Below are 24,920 nucleotides of genomic sequence, written 5' to 3'. Positions count from 1 at the left end.
GAAAAGGCAACCTGTGGAATGGGAAAAAATGTTTATAAACCATATTCCCAATAAGAAATTAGTATCCAATATATATAAGGAACTCCAACAACTAAATACCTAAAATAGATTAACCCAATTTAAAAATGAGCTAAGGACCTGCATAGACAGTTCTCAAAAGAAGACATGGAAATGGCCAACAGGTATATGAAAATGTGTTCAACATTGCTAATCATCAGGGAAATGTACATAATAATCACAATGAGGTATCACCTCATACCTGTCAGAGTAGCTATTATCAAAAAGACAAAAAGTAATGAGTGTTAGGATGTAGAGAAAGGGAAACTTTCTATTCCGTTGGTGGGAATGTAAATTGGTATAGCCACTATGGAAAGCAATATACACATTCTCCCCAAAGTTACAAATAGAACTACCATATGATCTAGCAATCCCAATTCTGTATATATACCAAAAGAAATGAAATCAGTATCTTAAAGAGATATCTGTATTCCCATGTTTATTACACCATTATTCACAAAAGACAGCACATGGAAACAATGCAAGTGTCTATCGACAGATGAATGAATAAAGAAAACGTGGTCTAAGGGAGCCTGGGTGGCTCAGTTGATTAATCACCCAACTCCCGATCTTCACTGAGGTCATGATGTCATGTTTCATGAGTTCGAGCGCCGCCTAGGGCTCTGTGCTGACAAAGTATATTGTGATTCTCTCTCCCTCTTTCTCTGCCCCTCCCCTGCTCACTCGCTCACTCTCTCTCAAAATAAATAAATAAGCATTTTAAAAGAAGAAAATGTGGTGTATATACAACGGAATATTATTCAGCCATGAGAAAGAAAGAAAGCCTGCCATTTGGGGAGGAGATGGATGAAACTGGGGGGTATTATGCTAAGTGAAATAAGCCAAACACAGAAAGACAAATACTACATGATCTCACTTATATGTGAAATCTAAAAAAGTCGAACTCATAAAAGCAGAATAGAATAGTGGTTGCCAGGGGCTGGCGGGGGGTGGTAAATGGAGAGATGCTGGTAAAAGGGTACAAGCTTCAGTTATGAGGGATAAAGAAGTTTTGGAGATCTAACATGCAGCATAGTGATTACAGTTAATAATACTCTATTGTATACTTGGGATTTGCTGAGTTGATCTTGCTTGTCACCACACACACAAACAAAAAAATACACATACACACAAACACAATCATGACTATGAGAGGAGATGCATATGTTCATCAGCTTGATTGTTGTCATTATTTTGCAACATATATCAAAACATCATATTGTACACCTTAAATATATACAATTTTTTTGGTCAAGTCTACCTCAGTAAAGTTGGGCAAAGAGTCAGACTCTGGAAATAGTAACCTAATAAAGGGCTAAAACCAGAGAGATTAACCAGATGAAAGTTTACAGAAAATGTTGAGTTTTATATCTATGTTAAATAATGAATAAGATAGGAGTTTGTAAGAGGAATAGGGGACATTTGATCGGGAGCCAATGTTAGGAATGCTCTTTTCTTCTCTCTCTCTCTCTTTTTTTTTTTAAGAACTCGAATCCTATTTTGTCTTCTCCAGATCACTGTATGAAATAAATAGAAGCCAGATAAATAGGCATCTACTTGAGGAACAATTCAGGGATGCTCAGCCTTTCGTTTGTTGAAATAATAGCATATCAAGGACCTTATCCTCTACTTGTGGACAAAGCACAAAAGAATAATTCAAGTTTCTAATTTAACAAAAGCAAAGAGATCTGCGTTCCCATCGCAGTTTATTTTCTGTCTCAGTGATTTTGTTCCATCCAGGGGAGCTAGAGAATTTGGTCCAAAGAGGGTAGAATATTGGCTTAGTAGTGCAGCAGGGTCTGGAATCCCGGCATGATCAGAGGGGAAGGTGTTTTTGTTTTAGGTGTTTACTTAAATTCCAATTAATATACAGTGTCAATAATTAATCCAATTAATATACAGTTTCAGTGTAATATACACTGTAATATACAGTGTAAATAATATACGGTGTAATATTCCATGCAACACCCAGCGCTCATCACAGTGCACTGCTTAATCCCCAGCACCTATTTCGCCCACCCTTCCCTCCCTGGTAACCACGGGTTTGTTCTCTATAGTTAAGAGTCTCTTTCTTGCTTTGCCCCTCCCTCTCCCACCCCTTCCCTCCCTCACTCTCTTTTTCCCAAAAAGGAATGTTCCTGTGGTATTTTGTACATGGCCATTCTAGACTTCACCAAGAAATTTCAGAGTCTGGCACACTTATGTAACTTTTTCCCATTTCAAATACAACTGTAGACTATTTTTCTTATTACTCTGCTGATAATTTTATTCAGACTTTGGAATGGGTGATATTAGATGTATGTATTTAAGCTTCCGTCTTAACTGAAGTCTAATAATTAAGTCTGCCAGTATAAAAGTCCATAGCTGAAAAACATTTATTGAACACTTATAAGAAGGAATTAATCAGGTCAAGGAATGAGAAAAAATATTATAGGCTTATGGGGTAGCACGAGGAAAAAAGCAATGGCAGCTTTATAAAAATGAGGAGACACCCATGTGACTATATTTTAGTAATTACAGAAGGATTATTGAGAAACCAGTCTGGAAAGGTAAGTGGCAATAGCTAATGAGAATTCTAATACTATGCTCAGGACTTTGATCTTTTTCTTCACAAAACAGAGTACATTGAGTATTTGGGAGAGTGGTGGTTATTTGATAGAAATAGAGCTAGAACGTGAATAAAATAGTCAGAGAAAAAAAGGATGCTAACAATAGACTGTTCAAGACCTATGTGAATTAGAACAGAGACTACAGACGAGATGTGGTAGTGTACGTGGAAAAGGTAGGATGCCGTTGATTTGGTTGCAGCTTTCTTCTACAATTGCATTGTTTTTCTTGGTTTTGTCTTCTATCTGGATGAAAGTTTTTTTTTAAAAAATGGTATTTTCCTTCAGTATACAAGTCAAAGTCCTTTAGTTGACCACTAAGTCTCTAAAAACACTCCCAAGGCCTCCCCTGATCTCATTTACAACTCCCCCCCCCCTCCCCGACCCCCTTCATTGTCGCTCTTCTCCCTAGGCTGAACATTTTGCCCTTTCTTGAATTTGCCAGACATGCTCCTAACTCAGAGGTTTCTCACTTCTAGTTTCCTCTGCTTGGGATGTTCTTCTTTCAGAAATCTGTATATTTTTTTCCTTTACCTCCTTCAGGTTTTTGTACAAATGTCATCTTATCTATATTTTCCACCCTGCCTAAAATTGTAACCTCCTTATCCCCTTCCCTGCTTTATTATTCCCTTAGCACCTAGTATCTAACATAGTAAATGAGTTCATTTTTTTGTTTCTTGTTTTCTCCAGTAGAACTTAAATTTCATAAGGTCTAAATATATTCACCATTTTGTTTACCATAAACTTAGCATTTAGAACAAATGTTTCTACAATTTCAAGTATTCAAATATATTTGTCAAATAATTATCAAGTGGTATGCTTTGCAATGTATGTAGCTGCTTGTGTGCTTTTTATACTTTTATTCATTCCTTCATACCTCCTGTCTCCACCACTTTGTGAATTTGGCCTAATTGGCATCCAGAAAATCTCTGGACACTAGATATATCTCACCTAGTCCCACTTACCAGGCCTTCCCTACCCCTACTCTCTCTCTCAGAGAATGTAAGAAAAGAAAAAAATATATATTTTTGTTCTGACTTAATATCAGTGTAGATGGTGCTATATTTCATGTTGTTTTTCTCCTAAATGGAAAGTATATATATTATGCCAAATTCCACAATGTGATAGACACCAATATTCATCTCCCACTTATTGCCTTGATTTGTTAGAAATATAGGAAGGGCCCTTGAGCTCAGTGAAGACAAATTCTACCTAATCCCCAGGAGAATCATCATCACTGGACTCCAAAGTGGATACAATAATTTCATTGGCCAGAAATTTGTTTAGGATTGGCCATGTGACCTAGCGTGGCCAGTGGGATAGAAGTGGGAAGCTAGTGAAATGGGCTTCAGAGTCTCTGCTTCCCCGATAATAAGGTCAAATCCAATTGGCAGGGTGCTTTACTCTTCTACACTTCATCCTTCCCCTTCCTCATTCGTCCCGCCTGCATTGTGAATGTGATAACGGCAGGTGTAGCCATCATAAGGTGATAAACCTGAGCAGAACCAAAATGTAAGACTGACAGAGCAGAAAATCAGAATGACCCTTGGTCTCTGATGGCATCATTCAGTGCTTGCAAACAGCCGACTTCTGGATTTCTCATGATGTGGAAAACAAAAATCGATTTGCCTAAGTCACTGTACTTGGGTTTTCTGTATTTCTGATTACATTCCTAATTGATGTAGTAGTGACTCAAATGTGTTGATGTAATTAGCTGCATAAATGCAATAACACCATGCTACACATCTTGCTTATTTGCAATAGTACATTCCTTGTGAAATACTTTGATAACAACGAGCTATATTAAAGTAATAATGGGGTATTAGGGAATTTAATATACAATTTTAATTTACTGAAATGAGCTAATGGCTTCATGAGGTAAAATTATATTCAAAAGGGAGGATCTTTAAAAAAGGGGGGGAGGATCTCATAGTAACGATACTTGTTCACACACGTTGTTTAGTACAAGTGAGGCAAGTGAGTGCTTAACATTTAATATTCCACCCGATGCTATACCTTTGTGTGAAATCAAATGTCAACCTATGGTACTTATTTCTGTAGTTCTCTTTGTTGTGCATACATCATTTTTCCACAGGAGATTCTCTAAATCCCACATCATAAAAAAAAGGGAAAGGAGATATGACCTAGTTAATTTCATTCTAGATAGGACTGTGTTAAGACAGCTTGTTAGTAGACGATATTGACACACAAATTCAATACCAATGCCCCATTGAATGTACTTTAAATATAAGCAACTAAGTCTTCCCATTACCGTGAGCTACACTTTTTAGGTTGATAACTCTCAGAGCCATTTCTTTATTATTCTGAAGATGTAGGTTTAATCACTAATTTGAAATCATGTGGGGACAAGAGCTCATGACAAAAGTTAAATGTTGAATTATGTCTTTAAATTAAAAATAAGTAGGAGATGAGATCCATTTCAAAGGCCATTTAAAACAAAAACAAAAACAAAAACTCTTCTGCTTTCTGGTCTGTTATGCAAAGCTTAGAAGTTGCCAGTCCTAACATTAAGTGAAAAAGCTAACGGATCTGAAAAATCAACATTTCTTCTTGGAGCCTTGAGAGAGATGAGGTACCATGGCACACTGCTGCCCCCCACATTGGAGAGCTGGACGAGCAAATACAAATAACCACGACTTACCAGAGCAGACACCTGCGAGCAGCAATTCCACAGGAACCAGGGCCGGGGTAAGAAAACCTCAACAGTGATTGCCGAAATCTCAGCGTGAAAAAGTCTGAGAATTAAAAACTCCAGGGGAACTCAGTCAGAGAGGAGAGGCCCACACATTCTGGGTTTTCCTCCAGGAGCTTTACCAGGTGCTTACGGTGGATATCAGAGAAAAACTCCCTTGTGCTTCTGGCAGGGGGAAGGGAAAAGGAACCATTTTGAAATGCTCCAGAGCATTCTGTTTTTACTCAGCAAGGTCTTTCCTCAGAAGAAACTATTTAACCAGGGCCTAACCTGCTGGGGCTTATCAGAGCCTAACTGACTTGAGGGAAGGGATATACCCAGCTCCAGCTGGCTGTAGCCTTCCACATAAAGCAAGGGAGATATCCAATTACACTCCCCCCTGCAAGCTTTCTGTGAGAAAGAAGGAAAATACTCAATTCTAGCTTACTCTAGCCATCCTGTCCCACCCAGGGCTGGGCTGGTGGGGGATGGGGGGTAGGGTGGCAAGGAAGAAAAATAAGAAGCACGTGTGAACTGCACAGTGCAGGGCACAGAACATCTTACTAAAGGCTTACTTAAGCACTTCCTTCTTCCAGTTCTTTCTACCAACATCATGTCTGACAATCAAGAAAAACATTTATGCGACATACTAAAAGGAACGAAGCATAGCTTGAAGATGGAGAGCTAGCATTCAAGCCAAACTTAGTTATGGCAAGGATGTTGAAATGATCAGATCAGTAATTTAAAACAACTATGCTAAGAGCTCTAATGGATAAAGTGGACAGCGTGAAAGAACAGAGAGGCACTAGAAGCAGAGAGGCAGAATTCTGAGAAGGAACCAAGAAGAAATGCTAGAGATCAAAAACACTGTCACAGAGATGGAGAACACCTTTGATGGGCTCATTAGTCAACTAGACACAGCAGAGGAAAAACATCTGTAAGCTTGAGACTATCTCAATAGAAACCTTCATAACTGAAAGGCACAGAGTAAAGACAGAAAACAGAACAGAATATCCAACAATTGGGCCTACTACAAAAGTTGTAACATACGTATAATGGGGATATCAGAAGAGGATGAAAGAGAGGAAGAAATATTTGAAACAATAATGACCAAGAATTCTCCAATAATATCAGGTACCAAACAGATCCAGAAAGCTCAGAGAACACTAAGCAGGATAAATGTAAGAAAACTATACCTGGCATGTGATTTTCAAACTATAGAAAATTAAAAATATGGCAAAAAAAAAAAAAAAACCTGAAAGAAGCCAGAGGGGAAAAAAAAAACGCTTCACCTGTAGAGGAGCAAAGATAAGACTTACATCCAACTTCTCTTCAGAAACCATTCAAGTAGGAAGAGGGTAGAAGGAAATATTGAAAATGTTGAGAGAAAAAAAGCCCAACCCATAACTCTGTATACTGCAAAATTATCCTTCAAAACCGAAGGAGAAGTGTTTTTTAAGACAAACAAAAATTACGGGAACTTTTCACTCGTAGACCAGCCTTTAAAAGATGTTTAAAAAAGTTATTTAGAGGGAAGGAAAATAATAGGGGTCAAAAACTCAGATCTATAGACAGAAAGGAAAGGAATTTGAGAAAGAATAAATGAAGGTAAAATACGAACTTTTATTCATCTTATTCTTAATTGCTCTAAAAATAATATTTTGTCCAAAAAAGTAATAGCAATAATGTCCTCAAGTATGCATGTATATTCATACATATACATATGCCTACATATATGAAATGAATGACAGCAATGATACAAGAGATAGGAGAACAGAATTAGGACTGTGTTGTTTTTACAAGGTACTTGCACAACCTGTGAAGTACTGGGTTAGTTGTAAATGTGTATTGCAATCACTAGGCAAACCACTAAAAAAGTAAAAAAAAAAAATAAAAGGAAATATAACCAATATAATCAATATGCTAAGAAAGGAGAGAAAATGGAATTATATAAAATGCTCCTTTAAAGCCATGAAAATCAGAAAGAGAGTGGAAGACAAAAATAGGAACAAAGAACAAGGGAAGCACATAGAATGTAGTAACAAATTATGGTAGATATTACTCCAACTATTCAGTTATCATGTTAAATATCAGTGGTCTAAATGCACCAATTAACAAGGAGATTATTAGGGTAAAACACAAACAAGACCCACCTATATGTTGCCTCTGAGAAACCCATTTGAAATATGAAGACACCTATAGATTCAAAGTAAACGGATGGGAAAAAGTACACTATGGTAACACTAATCAAAAGAAAGTAGGAGTAGCTTTATTAATTTCAGATAGTACACACTTTATTTACAGCAAGGAAAGTTATCAGGGATAAAGAGTGGCATTACTTAATGATAAAGGTGTCAGTTTTCCACAACAATCCTTAATATGTATGTTCCTAACAACAAAGCATCAAAATATGAGGTCAAACCTGCAAGGAGATGTTGATGAGTCCACTGTTAACAGCTGTTGACCTTCAATCCTCCATCAAAAATGGACAGATCCAGCAAGAAGAAAATCAGTAAGGACACAGTTGAACGCAACAACACAATCAAACAACTAGATATAATGACATCTATGGGCTACTTCATCCAACAAGAGCAGAGTACACTTTCTTATCAAGTTTACATGAAATACTCACCAACATAGACATTCTGGGCAATAACACAGACCTTAATAAATTTAAAATAATAGAAAGTATGCAATGTCTGTTCTCAGACCACAATAATATTAAGCTAGAGATCAATTAACAGAAAGAGAACTTGAAAATCCCCAAACACTTGGGGATTAAACATCGTACTTCTAATCATAGTGCATTTCTAAGTAACACAGAGTTCAAAGAAGAAATGTGAAGATAAATTTAAAATACTTTGTATTTTTACAAAAATGAATTGTAGCAAAGTTGCTACTCTGGGTAGCGGTGGGGGTGGGGGAGATGCTGAATGGGGAAGACTATGCATGTATGGGACAGGGCGAGTATGAGAAATTGCTGTACTTTCTATGCCATTTTCCTTGAACTTGAAACTGCTTTAAAAAAAATAAAGTCTATTTAATAAAGTTAAAGGAGGGAAAATAAGCTAAAAAGTGGTTTGACGGGAACTTCTATGGTGCAGGTAATATTCTTTTTTTAAAATGAGTGTGTTCCTTCTGTATACTCATGGAAAATAACAAACAGTAGACATTCATTTTAGCCCTTAAGAATAATTTGTATTTTGGCTGTATTTGACTTCCAATAACATTCATCAATTTTGTGCATTCTGAAAAAAGTAGTACCCTAATATTTGAGCTGATGTGGGAAATTGTTTTGATTAGCATAGTATAGCATAGCATTTAATGGTCCTTAAAAAAAGCCGTGGCAGATTTCATTTCAAAATTTAGCATGAATATTTATTTGTCATTTTAACCTAATATGCAATACAGGTTTTCTATATATTATATAAATATATATTCATATACTTTCCAAGAAACAGCATAGGCCTGCAATAAAAATTAGTGAGCAATAAGAAGTAATAATTAAAATACAATAAGAATACGGTACAAGGGAATATATACAATGCTAAATTGCATAATTCAGACAAAAAGATGCTTTAGTTTTGTGTGCTTCTCCCCCTACCCACACCCAAAAAAGAACCAAAGCTTAGTAGACAAGAGCACTTATGATGAATGTAAATATTGGGAATAAGTAGCACCTCTGGTCAATAAAATCATTGTCAACATTTATTTCCAGGAAGCCTAATAGTGCATTTCTGATTTTGTAAATAAAACTAGTTAATATGTACCATGGAAGTTTGGCTACTGCATATTTCAGAATTTACCCAGAATGTTTACTAATGAAATAAAAATGAATTCCTCAAAGCAGAATTATCAATTTTAAGAACAAAAAAGGTACAGGTATTTGTTTTCTATACCTTACTTTGAAAATTAGCCAGAGAATACCTCTAATATCCATTCAACCTGCATCATAGGATGCTATAGTACTAATTTAATAATCTAGATCCATCTATTTATTTCAATAAATGAATTATTCTGTGCATGGTACTTAGCTAGGTAGGCATTTAAGCTGTTATTATAACAAAGTTAACTAACATTTTTGTCTGCAAGAAACTCACATTCTAGTAAGAAACAGATGAATTTGAAAATATATTCAAAACTGCAGGCAAAATATGTACTCCCATAAAGGAATTCAACATTTGGTTTCAAATTAGTTATGCTGAGAAACAGAAGATACAATTAACGGAGACAGTATAAATGAAAGTTAAGTGGTAAATGATTCAGTAGTGAAACAAGTTTCATTAAAAATGAAGAAGTAGGAAAAAAATAAAGTAGGAACATATTGAATTGAATATACTTTAAAATAATCAACAACATAATATATTCCTGATTGAAATAGATCTACATTATATTTAATTAACAACAAAATATGTATTTGTATGAAAATGCTAGCTCTTTCATTTTAATTTCCCCCCATGTTTTATTTACCAAGTCCAGAACTACTGGATATGCAAAAATTATAGAAATGAGTACATATACTTTAAGTACCTTCATCTGTAAGAAGGCAAAAAGAAGTGCATTCTATCTTACATTTTAAAACTTTGATCGATGTTCAAATTATTTTATACCTTACTGATTTTTTTGGAAAGTGAAATTATATGCAACCATGGTTTAGGTCATAAAAACAACTGACCGAATCATCTTACCTATCAAGCAAAACCACCCTGTCTCTTAATTTCTCTTTAATTTTAATTGTAGTCTATAGGCCCTGTGACAGTAGGATCATTTTGTTCAGTGGTCTTTAGGATGAACAAAGCAACTACATTTTAATTCTTCCACTTAAAAAATCATAAAAATACAGCCCAAGATACAATTTATATTTTTTAAAAAAGTAATCCTACAGATTAACCCCTAAATCTAGCTCCTAAAGGATTCTCGCAAAAGTTAGCTAGATGTGGCTATTGCTAAGGAATATCTTTTATTTGTCTTCTTAACAACATGTCATTATGCATGACTTTTATCCCATAATTTTACTTTTAATATCTGCTCCAATATACCAATGGGATAAGAAAAAAATGTTTATTGAAGGAATATAAATAGTAATTTTTTAAAATTTTCTTTTACATTTTTTTAAGTTTATTTATTTTGAGAGACAGAGAGAGAGCATGAGCAGGGAAGGGGCAGAGACAGAAGGAGAGGGAATCCCAAGCAGGATCCGTGCTGTCAGCGTGGAGCCTGACAGCAAGGGGTGGAACTCCACACCAAGAACCATGAGATCATGACCTGAGCCAAAATGAAGAGTCAGATGCTTAACAAACGGAGCCACCCAGACACCCCAATAAAATACTTTTTTAAATTCCTCAGAAATGGGAAATTATTCACCCTAGGAAATACTAATCAACACAGTAGTTTAAAATAGCTGGAGGGAATATTTAGCAAATATGTGGAAATATCCTACTCTCCCATATCCAACATAGGAATTTCTATACCTGACTCGTATCTAAGCAATTTGCGATCTCATTTTTATCATCATTACAAAGAAGGGGCCTCATATTTATTGATGCGCTCACTGCAGCTACTGAGGCTTTTCCCATCCCAATGACAAGGCAGTGAGTACATATGGATATCTGTTTGGCTGAATAACACGTCACTGACCGCAAACACGTAATGTGCCCTGTTCATGAAAGATTTTACTGTGACACATCAGTTTATCAAAACTTTTATTAAAGTATGTTCTTAGGGTGAATAGCCTTGATGAATTAAGCAAACAAATACAGAGTACAAATTGTTTTTACACTTTCACAGAGCAAATTCCTAATAACAACCACTATCCCCTTCACAAGGGATTTTCTATTTAGACCTGATTTTTTTCTAGAATAGAATCAAAGGGAAAATCTGAAAATAATATCTATCTAGATAAATGGGGACAGAGGAAGATGGTATCTCTAAGGTAAAAGAAACTATAGTTTTACTGTTGCCAGACCTCTGTTGTAGATTTTGGTGTTAAATACATGAAATGACCATTTAACAAAGCAAGAATTTTCTAGATAGATTTTATCTTAATAATTTTATCAACCCATCCTCAGATACCTGGATCAAGAAATATTGTTGAGTGTTCTCTTCAAGATTATACAGTGGCAATAATTTCTTGCATAGAACTTAATAATTTAACACACTTGTGTTTTCTGTGCTCTGGCATTAAATTTTTAGGAAACAAGTGAATGATGCTTCTAAAATAAAGTATGAACATACACAATAAAGGAATTAATGAACTACTGACACATGGTTTCTATAAACACATTATTGGAGAGTATGTTTAATGACTTAGATATTGCTATAACAATACATATTGTGCACAATCATTCATCCCACCAATTATTATGTCCAGTTTACTCAGAATTATCTACTGTGGGAAATCATTAAATATTCTTCAAATTCAATTTACAAATGTGATTTTGCAAAGTATGACTCAGGAGAAATATATTCACTCTGGAAATAAAGGTTTTATGAAGCAAGGTTAGAATAAATATTTCCAGGTAAATTTGTATTCAGTCTATAAAGTTCACCATTACAAATAGTATGGCCTATTCAGTGCAATGGAGAAAAAAAAATGAGTCAGGATTCAAAAGACTTGGGTTCTACTTCCTACCCTGCATTTATTCAAAATTCAAAACATCTGTTTAGGCAAAGCCCTTAACCTGTTATAGTCTTATTCTGTACAAACATGCATATCTAACAAACCTAATTTAGAGGGTTGAGAAGATGAAATGAATTAAATATATTTTTGATACATAAATAGATCAGACCCAAAATACAATACAAATCAAAATACAATTACATCTAATGATCAGAAAATAAACATTTTAGTTTGCGTATCCTTTCTCACTAAATCCAGAAATCTTCATCCTTCAGTTAGAAATAGAAAGCATGTGGTAGAAAAATAAAGTCCTTTAAATAGTATATCCAAAATTTGTACTCTACTCTAATGAACAAGCTATATAAACTAGGACTAACTTCAAAATCTTTTTTAGATGCATATTAAAGTAAAACAAAAACAAATGCAGCATAAAAAGCTTAAAAGAATGTGTTTTAAAATTTTACCCTGAAATTCACATAAGAATTCCATTCTTTTGTTCATTTGAATGAAACTTAAAAAAACATTTTTTTAATGTTTATTTTGGAGAGAAAGGCAGAGTGCAAATGGGGGAGGGGCAGACAGAGGGAGACATAGAATCTGAACCAGGCTCCCGGCTCTGAGCTGTCAGCACAGAGACCGATGTGGGGCTTGACATGAACCACGAGATCATAGCCTGAGCTGAAGGTGGATGCTTAACCTACTGAGTCACCCAGGTGTCCCCAAACAGAACTTGTTACCAACTTATGCCTTGACAGATATTGAATATCTGTGTTTTCATACAGAGCCTCTCTTATTTTGCCATATGTGAATTTTAAACAAGGAAATAAAAAAAGCTTGTTTTGCCATGTGAAGAAGAAATGTTTGCTGAAAAAGTAATGAATTAATCACCTACTGAAATATTCCTGAATGTTACTCACACTATTAATAAGTACATACAGACACTGGAAAACATGGCATTCATGCACATAGGGGAAGTGTAACTAAAACCCACCAGAAAAACAAGAGTTCTATATTAAAAATGCCCAGAATTAGATGAAAAATGTTAAAGAAGCTGACCTAGATATTGTGAAAAACAAAGGAAAATAATTTTTATTTATCTTTTTTTTAAGTTTATTTTGAGAGAGACAGAGAGCACCTGCATGTGCATGTGTGGTAGAGGGGCAGAGAGAGTGAGAGATTGAGAGAGAGAAAGAGAGAGAGAGAGGATCCCAAGGAGGCTGGGCACTTCAGTGTGGAGCTCGATGTGGGGCTCAAACTCACGAACCCTGAGATCATGACCTGAGTAGAAATCAAGAGTTGGACATTCAACCGACTGAGACACCCAGGCACCCCAAAAGGAAAAAAAATAATTTTTTAATAGTTATGAGGGAAAAAAAGGAGGTGAGGAGTTACGGTAGCACAGGGGTGCGATGGGAGAAATAATTTGGTCTAAAAAATTCCCATATGCTCTACTAACGCCAAACATTCTGCTTGCAGTATTACTTTTCCTCTTAAGGCAAGGACCTAAAATTATGATTCTCAATACTCTAACAATTCTTTCAAGAACTGCATGTAAGTGAAATAAAGTGAAAGAAAGGCAGTAGTGGGGGAAGACTAACATCAATCAGATCGCAGGATCTTGTAGGAGCTAAAAATGAAATAGTGTGCAAACAATTGAGAGCAAAGAAGAGAAAATGAGAACTATAAAAAATGATGTGAGCTCAGAAAATTATTCATTTTTTAATTACCAACAAAGATAGTTTATGGTTTTCATTATACAAGCATTATAATTACTGATAATTGAGCCCCTCAGCTTCTAAGTGCATGGAGACCATGCACATGGATGTGTGGAAATCAAAACATAATAAACAAAGTGAGTTGAATAAAGTAAAGATGATAATTTCAATTTATATCTGAATAGTTTTGATGCTTCTTGATACTGTGAAGTGTTTTGGTAGGGAATCTACTTGGTATGATGTGTCGGGATGTCATTACATTAAAACTGCGTATAGGATGATATGTAATGGTGCTGTGATGGGGTGTTAAGCTTTGTTTCTCAAAGTTGTGAGGGACTTTAAGAAAATTAGAAACATCCAAGATAGTGAGTGTCAAGGACAGGAAGATCGATTTTTCTAGATTCCTAAAAATCATATTCATTTATATATCTATCATGCATAAGAAAGACTCATTAACAAAATGTCTTCTAGAATATAAGCACGTTCCTTATGCAGGATACCTCAAGCCTATAGTCACACACAAGTTCTCTTATTTGTGAAGATGAGAGGTCATGGCCAAAAATATATACTGCTGGCTCCAGGAATATGGCCATTCCTACAAATCACAAATAAAGAAGACCAGATACAGCATGTGTGGTTTTGTGAAAGATGTAAGACACTAGAAGTGTACTATCTGAGACAATGCTAAGGAGAACAAAATATATATATATATATATATATGTATATATATATATATATATATACATATATATATATATGTATATATATATATATATATATACATATATATATATATATATATATGTATATATATATTTTTTGAGAACAATATTCTATGGATGCCAAAAGTCTAGAGGGAAAGGACAAAAGCAATGACACTTTTCTGTCTAAAGAACAAATGGACAGAATGGAGAATGGCAATTACAGATGCTCAAGGAAACTTGAAAAATGAGTTAGGGCTTTAAGGGGCAGTTGCATTCAATGAGGAAAATAAATACTTTATAGATAAATCAAGTCAATTATATCTTACAATCTTTCTAAATTTCTTTGATAGCTTGGGATGATCCTATAAATGGGAATCTCTGTATCTCTGAATATGATTTGTATAAGGTACTTTTTATTTTTGAGTCATAATAAGTAGCAACTAATATGGGAATTATTTATCCATAAAGAAAATAACATTTTCCTTCTAAATCCAACCTCGGGGAAAATATATTATGCCTGAGTCATATAAATGTCATTATTTTTATGAAAAAAAAAAGCTGTATTAAAACAATTAGGGTTATTATACAATCATTACCATTATTTGAGATAATTTTCATGGGCTAGAAAAGCAAGCAACTTGAAATTATATATTCAGTTTATGGCAAACAGTCTCTAATGAACACTAAATAAATCAGATTACAAATTACAGTTAAACCTAACTAGTTTACCATATAGGTTTTAAATTTCTTATATCTATATTCTATCTACCTTTGCTTCTATAGATTCTATTGGAAGAAAGCATGGTAGTGAACACCCTAGGGGCTCTTTCTGCTCTCAGATAAACCTGAGTTTTAGTTCTATTTCTGTCACATACTACTTTTCAACTTTGGGTAATTAGCTGAACTTTGTGTGTCTGATTTTTTTGTTTTGTTTCTCTCATCTATTATATCAGGCCAATAGCCTCTACTTATAATTTGGTTTGAATATTAAAAGGTATTATGTAGCCAAAATGCATGCTATAAATATTACTTCTCTTTTCACTTCCTATCCTTTCTCCCTGTTAAATGCATCCTAATGATCATGATTTTTAATTGTTTTATTAAAAGTGTGCAATATTATACATTTGAGAGGGCCTTTTTTTAAAAGGTCCTTTTGGATGGAAAATTATTTTGTATTAAGTGATTAGGGATATCTCTACGTTTTATGACATCAATATAAAAACTTACATTTGTATCATGTATCTTGAAGTCTTTTTCCTGTATCCTCAATTGTCATGTACAGCCACAGAAGGAGGAGTGAAAAAACGTGCCTAGATTTTGAAAGTGCACATTTAAATATATCAGACAATTATTTTATTTATTTTCTAGTTTCAGGGGATGGGTCATGAGATAGGGTGGTTGGAACTTGATACTAAAGAAGTGAAACTCATGAGCCTTGTGAATTTACATTGAGAAAACATCAGGTCTTCCAATGTGAAGTACACTAGATACTGACCCAGAAAGGGAAAAAGAGTAGGGATAGGTCAGGACAAGCCTAAACCCAATATTCGATTCATAAATTAGTGAAGGCATATTTAAGGTTAAATTGTGAAAGACATGGGCTGCTCAGTTATCACAAGTAGAAAAATACCTAAAAGTATCCAGTGATCATGAATTATTTTGGTACCTTGGTTTATAACCTCCCTTCTGCACAATTCCTCAGTGACGGAATGACACTAAAAGGAAATTTAATGGTGTATATTCTGAATTTGCTTCATGACACCTTGAACATCTAAAACCCATCATTCCCTAGGGGAAGAAATATGCTAATTGCTGCAGACTCAGAGGCCAACTATACTGCTTCCTCTAGTTACGCAACTATGTGAATTTCTAGGTTGGTACCTTTTGCTCAGTCTCCAAAGATTCTCTTAAAGCAATAGGTATTCTAACAAGTTCAAGAGAGTGGAGAGCGAATGACTAGAAGATTACTTTACCCCGGAACAATTCTCAATCCTGTACGTGAGTCTGTGTCAGTGTTTCAGGTGTGTTCTGATCTAATTTCCAACATGTACGCATGGGAATTAATATTTGCACATTTTGTAACGTTGTGTAATGCTACTGCTGGGTATGGCTACATACCTATCACGTGCTTTGTGCAATTTTACTTCCCTTTCTTTTTTAACAATCTAATATACAATGTTAGGAATGAAAATTTAATGAGGATGACCAAAGACCAACACAACAAATTCGAATCGGTTTTGACCTGACAAAAACCTCATCAATAAGTGAATAAACCCCCTTCCATGGAGGAAGGCACTGGAATGCACCCACCAGCTTGTCTGTACCAGCAAGTGACAAAAAGGACTATAAAGCCTTAGGCACAAAACCCCACTATCAATACTTTGCTGTTTATTCCCCCTGGGATATTATATCTGTATTAATTTAAATAGGTATCCTCAGAGAATCTGAAGACAGTTTTTGGAAATCTTTAATACTGGACAGCCACTACACAATTTATCATGTTGCATTTCTTACGATGAATCAGAGTTGAATACAAAAGCACTAATAAAATGAAAACAGCTCATTCAAGACTCAAGACTGGGCAAAACTAAATTAAAGACAGCCAAACACTGCCACATTTTGCCTGATTTATCTACCTATCATATTGGCACAAGTTGTTTTATTTAATATTTAAAAAATACAAATACCTCTTCATCTGCAAAAAAGATAAATGAGATGTGGAATTTTCTATAGCTTCCTAAATATGAGCCCCATGCTTAACCAGTGCATAAATTTTACAAATCAAATCCCTAACATTAAATATCACAAAAGCTTGGTGTCCAGGTGCACTCTTATAAGAAACAAGAATAGCACCTGCCTCTACAGCAATTAAAAAAAAAAAAGAACGGCAAATTCATTTTGTAACATCGCTTCAATAATCAAGCACTAAATGTTTTTCATTAATCATATGCTTAAACTTTAGATTTATTAATATAAATACTTATCGCATTAGCCATAAGGCACAAATTCTTCCTTGTTTAGAAGTACTTTATTACTCTAAATTGTATTTATAGTTCTGAGCGCACAGTAACTGTCATATACTTCCATACTCAAGGGTGATTCAGATTCTCGGATGTTTTAACATCGCTATGAAAATGAGAAACCGCTATATTAACCCAGCCCGCAATGCTGCAAGCTTCTTACTATCATATGACAAACTATGCCTACCCTTCACAAGTATATGCCAACTAACATACAGCTTCCAGTTCTAGAAACCTTTAACAGTCTCCTAGTCATGTTCACTGGCAGCAGGAAGTCTGACTGGGAGTAGGTGGGATTTTGAAGAGCTGCCATTCCCACAACGTGAGGAATCTCAGTGGTGGAGTGAAAGGCCCATTGGGGTTTCTCTGTTTCGCTTTTGCATTTTGGCGAGGGGATAAAAATGGGAGAACTTGGAGGCCTCAGTAGAAGCACCTCTCACTCTTAGTCAGCTTTATTCAGATGGGTCACTCATAACAGTAACTCTCTGATCACTGCTACATGACTGGGAAAAATTAGAATTTGGCCTATTTGTCAGTCTGTCAACCAGGTTGCTGGTAGATTCCATTTTGAAGTCTATGACAGGGAGTCTGGATTGAGTTCTGATTAAAAGAAATCCCTGTTTATTACTTTCTGGCTTAGCAACTAAAATCCTTTTAAAATTAATGAACGTAGCTCATTGCTAAGAATCATTTAGGCTTTTAATTTGATTTATATATTAAGTAATTCTGAAAATTGTTTGAGGGTTCTATTCTCTAGCACCAAGTACTAATGGCCATCCTCAAAGAAACTACATGCATGGATTCATCAAATTTAACAGTACTCAGAAATAATGGTTTAAAATGGAGGGTTGGTTTTTTTTTTCAAATTTTTTTTTTTTTTTAAATTTTTTTTTTCAACGTTTTTTATTTATTTTTGGGACAGAGAGAGACAGAGCATGAACGGGGGAGGGGCAGAGAGAGAGGGAGACACACAGAATTGGAAACAGGCTCCAGGCTCCGAGCCATCAGCCCAGAGCCTGACGCGGGGCTCGAACTCACAGACCGCGAGATCGTGACCTGGCTGAAGTCGGACGCTTAACCGACTGCGCCACCCAGGCGCCCCTCAAATTTATTTTATATATGCAAATACTTTTATTTTTTTACAGCAGTTAGTTGCGTTTTCAAATTAAGATCATCTTCATTTCACCCATGTTCTTATATTTAAAATCTACACTACAAAGTAGTATGCAGACCTAATACATTTCTTCACTCTCCACGGATTTGTTTTTAAAGTTAAAAAAAAAGTATAGTGATAATATTCTTTCTGAACCTATTTGTCTTTTGTCCTCTAGATACTCTGTGCGCATGTGTGTAAATACAGGTGAGTGTGTGTGTGTGCATGTGCACATTAGAAGAAAATTCATTTTCCTTCAATTCCATCTAACACTGAAAACTAAAATCTAGACAGGGTATTCTTATTTGATTAAACATATTCCTTCTCGCTATTTAAACCAGGGATTTGGGATTCAGATCTCTATAACCAAGACCAGAAGTCACTGGAAGACTCTACAATTACTCTAACCACCACAACCAGAGTCACTTATGGAAATAAACCCATTGCATGGATTCTTTATAGGCATAACCTCAAATTTTAACTACCCAAACAAGTTTTAAAAAACAAACTTATAAAAATTTGCCATTGAGGAAAATCTCACTTCCATCCTTAATTATGACTTCTCATTTCAAGTAAAAACCTTTCCAATATTTTGAAAAAAAAATACTCCTAAGAAAGTCATAAACATTGAAATCAGAGATGTGATTCTTATTAAATATTAGTTTCTCTTTCTGAGGGATTATTCTCTGTTCTTGTACTTTTGATGCTGACATCATGATGTTTAGATTTGTTCAAAGGTTCAGATTCTTTGGACTCAGGCGAACTCATTTTCTTCTTCCTTGCTTCTCCCAGCTTCTTTTCCTTTGCAAGCAATCTGTAGTTTATAGCATTGCCGATAAGTAGCCACACACTTGATAGGAACACAATAGCTCCACAGGTCATGTACATGTATTTATATTGTCCAGTTTGATCCACCAATTTACCTAAGAGACAAAAGAATATCTTTTAAGATAGCATAATAAAACAGCCATAAAATGATGAAATTTTCGATAGGTATACCTATTTCTTATTTAATATTGAATGAGACTTTAACAAAAAAAGTCCTCAATTATGCCTTCTATATATGCATAGAAAAGGCATGTACAGGCACACACAGCATTATACTACCAGTATGTTAAATTTATTAAAGATATTCCCCTCAGTAAAATTGTACAACCAAGACAAAGTAGGTATATATATCTGTTTGGGTGTATATTCGTAAATACATGTATGTATTTACATGTATGTAAATATGTACACATACATATACATATATGTGTGAGGCATGTTTTTTGTATTTATATGTATATAAATAGATCTATTTATCTATTAATATTTACACACTGAGACTGCTTCATCCTTTCCATGCTTCTTTTCAATAAAGAAAATACAGAGGAAAATATTACATTTTTTAGGTAAGACACAAAAGCTTTTATAAGGTTCTCGACAGGGCATAATATTTACTCAATGCTTTCTCTATGCCCAGCACTAGGCTAAACACTTTTTTTTTTAATGTTTATTTATTTAATTTTGAGAGAGGGAGAGAGAGAGAGAGACAGAGCACAAGCAGGGGAGGGGAAGAGAGAGAGGGGACAGAGGATCTGAAGCAGGCTCTGCACTGATAGCAAAGGGCCCAATACAGGGCTGTGAACCCACGAGCTATGAGATCATGACCCGAGCTGAAGTAGGACGCTTAACCTACTGAGCCACCCAGGTGCCCCTAGGCTCAACACTTTTAAATGAGGTAATATCTCATTTAATCTTTATAAGAGCACTAGGAAGTAATTTGACCATGGTTACATAGCCAGTGAGTGGCAGAATCTAACCAAAATCTGTCTGAATCTCTGGTTCTTAACTACTCTGCAAAATAGGTTCAGCGAAACTCTTGGTTAAGAGTCATTAACTCTTTAGGCTGATCACAATTTTTTAGTTTATCTGAACCTATTAAGGCCATACTAATCAGGAAGAAAGTATGTATCCCATCTGATTATTAAGAAATTTAAAAACTAGCCTGGTATCATACAACCTGAAGGTTTATTGACTTTTAAAATTGGCTTATTTAAGTGTGCCATATATATAAACATAACAATAATGCATAACTTACATTTCAATTCTAACTTAAGTCAAATATTTCTGTTCATGCAATAATTTTTCTACTTCTAAATACATAAACATTAGGTCTATGGCTCCCATCAGAATTAATATCACGTTGGGTTACCATATTGACATATTTTCTAAATGTTTGGGGAATTTCTTAGCATCATCAAGAAACCAGATGTGATTTCCAGTACTGAAACTTCAGCTGTTTGTGAGACAGCAGTGAAAATTTGAGCTGAAAAAAAAAAAAAAAATCAAAACCATACTCTCTCTACCTTCCACTGCTCTACTAATAAGAGTAGCAAAAAAAAAAAAAAAAAAAAAAAAAAAAAAAGTAGCACCAACAGCAACTGTATGAGAAGTAAATACAACACTCATTCATTCGAAAGTATTTACTGGGTGCCTCCATGTGCCAGACGTTATTCTATCAGCGATCAAGGCTATAGAAAAGAAGCCAGTCTAAACATCAAGGAGAATCTGTGGTAGCAGGAGACATATACAGTATGAAAAAAATGGGTAATTGTGGCTATGGTCTGAGAGCTTCAACAAGGAGCCCCATATTAATTATTGTCTTTGTCACTACTGGTGCAATGGTTTGGCAATATTAACACAATAAGCACTCAAGAACACTAAAACTGATGTAAATATTCTTTTTCTTTTAAATTTTTTTAACGTTTATTCGTTTTTGAGAGACAGAGAGAGAGTATGAGCGGGAAAGGGGCAGAGAGAGAGGGAGACACAGAACCTGAAGCAGGCTCCAGGCTCTGAGCTGTCAACACGGAGACTGACACGGGGCTCGAACTCACGAATTGTGAGATCATGACCCGAGCCGAAGTCGGATGCTTAACCGACTGAGCCACCCAGAAGCCCCATTAATACAGGTTCTCAGCACAGGTAGAAATAATCAAATCATATTCCTTCATTTTCATTCTTATAGCCTACCTACCATGTTTGTTGACCTGACTTCTTTTTTTTTTTTTTTTAGTCCCACCATTGGCTGGTGAAATACAATTTTCTCTGTTAATACTAAGAATTCTGCTGCTCATGAATAGGCTTCTAAAACCCATTTGGTAAAACTAATTCTGTAGGAAAAGACAGGTCAATTGTATTTGTCTTATGCAGCAAAATCATTTGGCTGATAAATAAGACTAGCTTTCATTCTTTTTGAAAATTGCTTTGGTGCCACAGTATATACATATTAAAAGGTATACCACCCAAAACATCTGTGCTAGACAGGAGAGGACAGCCCTCCCTGGTAGACAGAAAAAGTCAATAGCTGTACCACTCATTCCTGACCAAGTGGAAAAGCAAGGCAAAAGGTCAATGATAACTTAAGATCAACAAATTAAATACAAATTTTCCCAATTCAAAATGATTCCTTGTCACTATATTGTATACCTGAAACTAATGTAACAATGTATGTAAATTATACTGGTATTAAAAAAATTATACCTAAATGTCATGTAGGAAACAGTTTAAAGACTGACTTACATACATGGAAAACTTTACATTGAGCCTGGCAGTTACTGTGACCACTGGATGTCAGGCCAAGAGTCTAACTGAATACCTAAGTTTAGTATTAAGCAAAACAATGGTTTCCAGTGGTTACTGGAAAAGACTGACCCACATAATGTTTACAACATGAAAGTCTAAGATTAAACAAAGTCTTAACTTCAAAAATGCACTTATACATTTGTTTTAGTCTCCTTAGTGTGCAATTTAGCACAGATACTTTCTTTTTTAAAATTGTTTTTAATGTTTATCTATTTTTGAGAGAGGGTGGGGAGGGGCAGAGAGAGAGGGCAACACAGAATCCGAAGCAGGCTCCAGGCTCCGAGCTGTCAGTGCAGAGCCCGACACAGGGCTCGAACTCGTGAACTGTGAGATCATGACCTGAACCGAAGTCAGATGTTTAACCGACTGAGCCACTCAGGTGCCCCTAGCACAGATACTTTCATAGGCATGACTGAAATATTTCAGATCTTAAAAATCTAAAAGTAATCCTTATAGTTTATAAGTGTGAAATGTAAGTATCTGTTCAAAATGAATTTCTTTTCCTTCCTGTATATATATATATATATATATATATATATATATATATATACACACACATATGTATATATATGCATATTTTTCTGTCAGCAATGTTATAAAAGTATGCTATCCTTAGGCACGTAACATATTAATGTAACCAATGTACTCCAATAAGAAAAGAGATCCTGACCTTTTGATAGCATTATTTTAAATTTTTGACTCTTTTTAATATAAACAGAAATTTGTTCATCAATGATAAATAAAAGGTGGAATTTTATTATTATGATACATTTTTATAAGCACAAAAAACAGATATGCATAAAAACCTGAAGATTATGTTACTAATTATCAGTCTAACTTAAATTTTTTTTTTAGTTTTTCTTTAAACGTTTATTTATTGAGATAGAGAGAGACAGAGCATGAACGGGGGAGAGTAAGAGAGAGAGGGAGACACAGAATCTGAAACAGGCTCCAGGCTCTGAGCTGTCAGCACATAACCCGACTTGGGGCTTGAACTCACAGACTGCGAGATCATGACCTGAGCCAAAGTCGGACGCTTAACTGACTGAGCCACCCAGGCGCCCCAGTCTAACTTAAATTCTTAAGTTCATAGGTCCAGGCTCTGAAGCAAATTTATGTCTAAAATCAACTATTTATGCAATTTAAAAATACATGTATAATAAACCCTAAAGTTAACACACCCACAGCCTTGTAGGCTATTCATGTTTATTGTTATAAGCCACATTATATCATACATTCCAAAGAAGGTCCTGGCTAGTGGGTATTCCTTCTATGCTCTCTTCTCCTCTGGATGAGAATGATTCTTACCAGCAAGAGGAGGGCCAAGAAGAACAGGGCAACACTCCACCACTGTGACGAGTCCCACAGCACTGGAAAACCTCTGAGGGCCAACCAGGTCCATGAGCGTTTCAAAGAGGACACTGCTGACACTCCCAAATCCGAGACCAAAAAACACAGCATACAACACCAGGCTTGTGTAGTCGTCTGCCAACGGGCACAGGAGATGACACACTCCATTGAACATGACTGCAAAACTGAAGAAGTACTGGATTCGGGGTCGGATAAATTTGGAGTTTGCAACGATTCCTCCACAAGGTCTAGCAAACATATCAACAAAAGCCATAATAGACAGCAAGAAAGCTGCAGAATACTCATCAATTCCCTTGTCTTTGGCATATGGAGCCAAGAATATAATGGGGGCAAAAAACCCTAGAAACATAATGACATTTCCAGATAAGTATATCAGAAATCCCCTATGCTTAAAAAGGGAGAAATCTAAATACTTATTAACTCTTTCCCATCTTGATTTCTTCCTATGGCTTTTCTTCACATCTGGGTCATTCTCTTTTACGCCAATCTTATTTTTAGACTTCTTCGTAGCTTGTTTGGGTTCAACGGGTCTCATGAGGGATCCAGCCACACAAGCATTCAACAATAAGCCTCCTAAAATCAAAAAGCTTCCTTTCCAACCAAAAGTATTAAAAAGGTACTGATTGAAAGGAGCCAATGTGCTTAAGAAAACAGGACTTCCTGCCATGGCAAGGCCATTAGCCATGGGTCGTTTCTTGTAGAAGTATTTGCCAATGATTGTTAGGGCAGGTTGCAGGTTGAACGCTAAACCTAAACCTAAAAAGAAAGACAAAAAGGAAGAAAAACACAAACACATTATGTCACTCACAAAAGAAATCACTCCTTAAAAGGTACATTCATGTGGGTAAGTCAGGACCCAAAGTACAACACCAGGTGGTAATTTTTGATGATAATTATTATCACAGAATTGCACATCAACAAAGAGGTTCTCATAACTGGACATTTGACATGTATGACAGCTTCATATTGCTTTCATGTAAAAGCACAAAATTAAACCCAAGAACTTCTGATGTTTCCATATTCATAGAATAGGTTGAAATTAGGACAGAATTATTAGTTCTTACTTAAAATCATGTAATTAAACAGATAGGCTAATTCTCTCTCCATTTATGTAACATATATTTTTATATGCATTATATTTATATACACACATATACAATAGATTGCTACCTTGTGGGCAAGAGTGCAATTTATGTGACCACTTTTGTTATTTTTTTTTTTAAGTTTTGTTTTTTTATTTTGAGAGAGACAGAGCGCAAGCATGGGAGGAGCAGAGAGAAAGGGAGACAGCGAGAACCCCAAGCAGGCTCCACACTGTCAGCACAAAGCCCGATGCAGGGCTTGAACTCACAA

General features: G+C 35.4%; 1 protein-coding gene across 4 annotated transcripts in view; it reads right to left on the bottom strand.

Annotated features, from left to right (window-relative positions):
* Nucleotides 1–18,515: 18,515 nt before the first annotated feature.
* The window catches only part of SLC16A7 (solute carrier family 16 member 7), a 186,568-nt gene continuing 180,163 nt past the window's right edge, over nt 18,516–24,920 (bottom strand). For all 4 annotated transcript variants that reach the window (XM_042947035.1, XM_042947037.1, XM_042947036.1 and 1 more), the window contains exons 5-6: nt 23,505–24,323; nt 18,516–19,489 (exon numbers count right to left, since the gene is read on the bottom strand). In XM_042947035.1, the coding sequence (XP_042802969.1) occupies nt 19,218–19,489; nt 23,505–24,323 (1,091 nt within the window). In that variant the 3' untranslated portion in view covers nt 18,516–19,217. The remainder of the gene's footprint in view (nt 19,490–23,504; nt 24,324–24,920) is intronic.

Source organism: Panthera leo, chromosome B4, assembly GCF_018350215.1.
Source record: "Panthera leo isolate Ple1 chromosome B4, P.leo_Ple1_pat1.1, whole genome shotgun sequence".
In the NCBI taxonomy this organism is placed as follows: Eukaryota; Metazoa; Chordata; class Mammalia; order Carnivora; family Felidae; genus Panthera; species Panthera leo.
The sequence above is the reverse complement of the archived record's forward strand: the minus strand, read 5'-3'. Positions and strand labels throughout refer to the sequence as shown.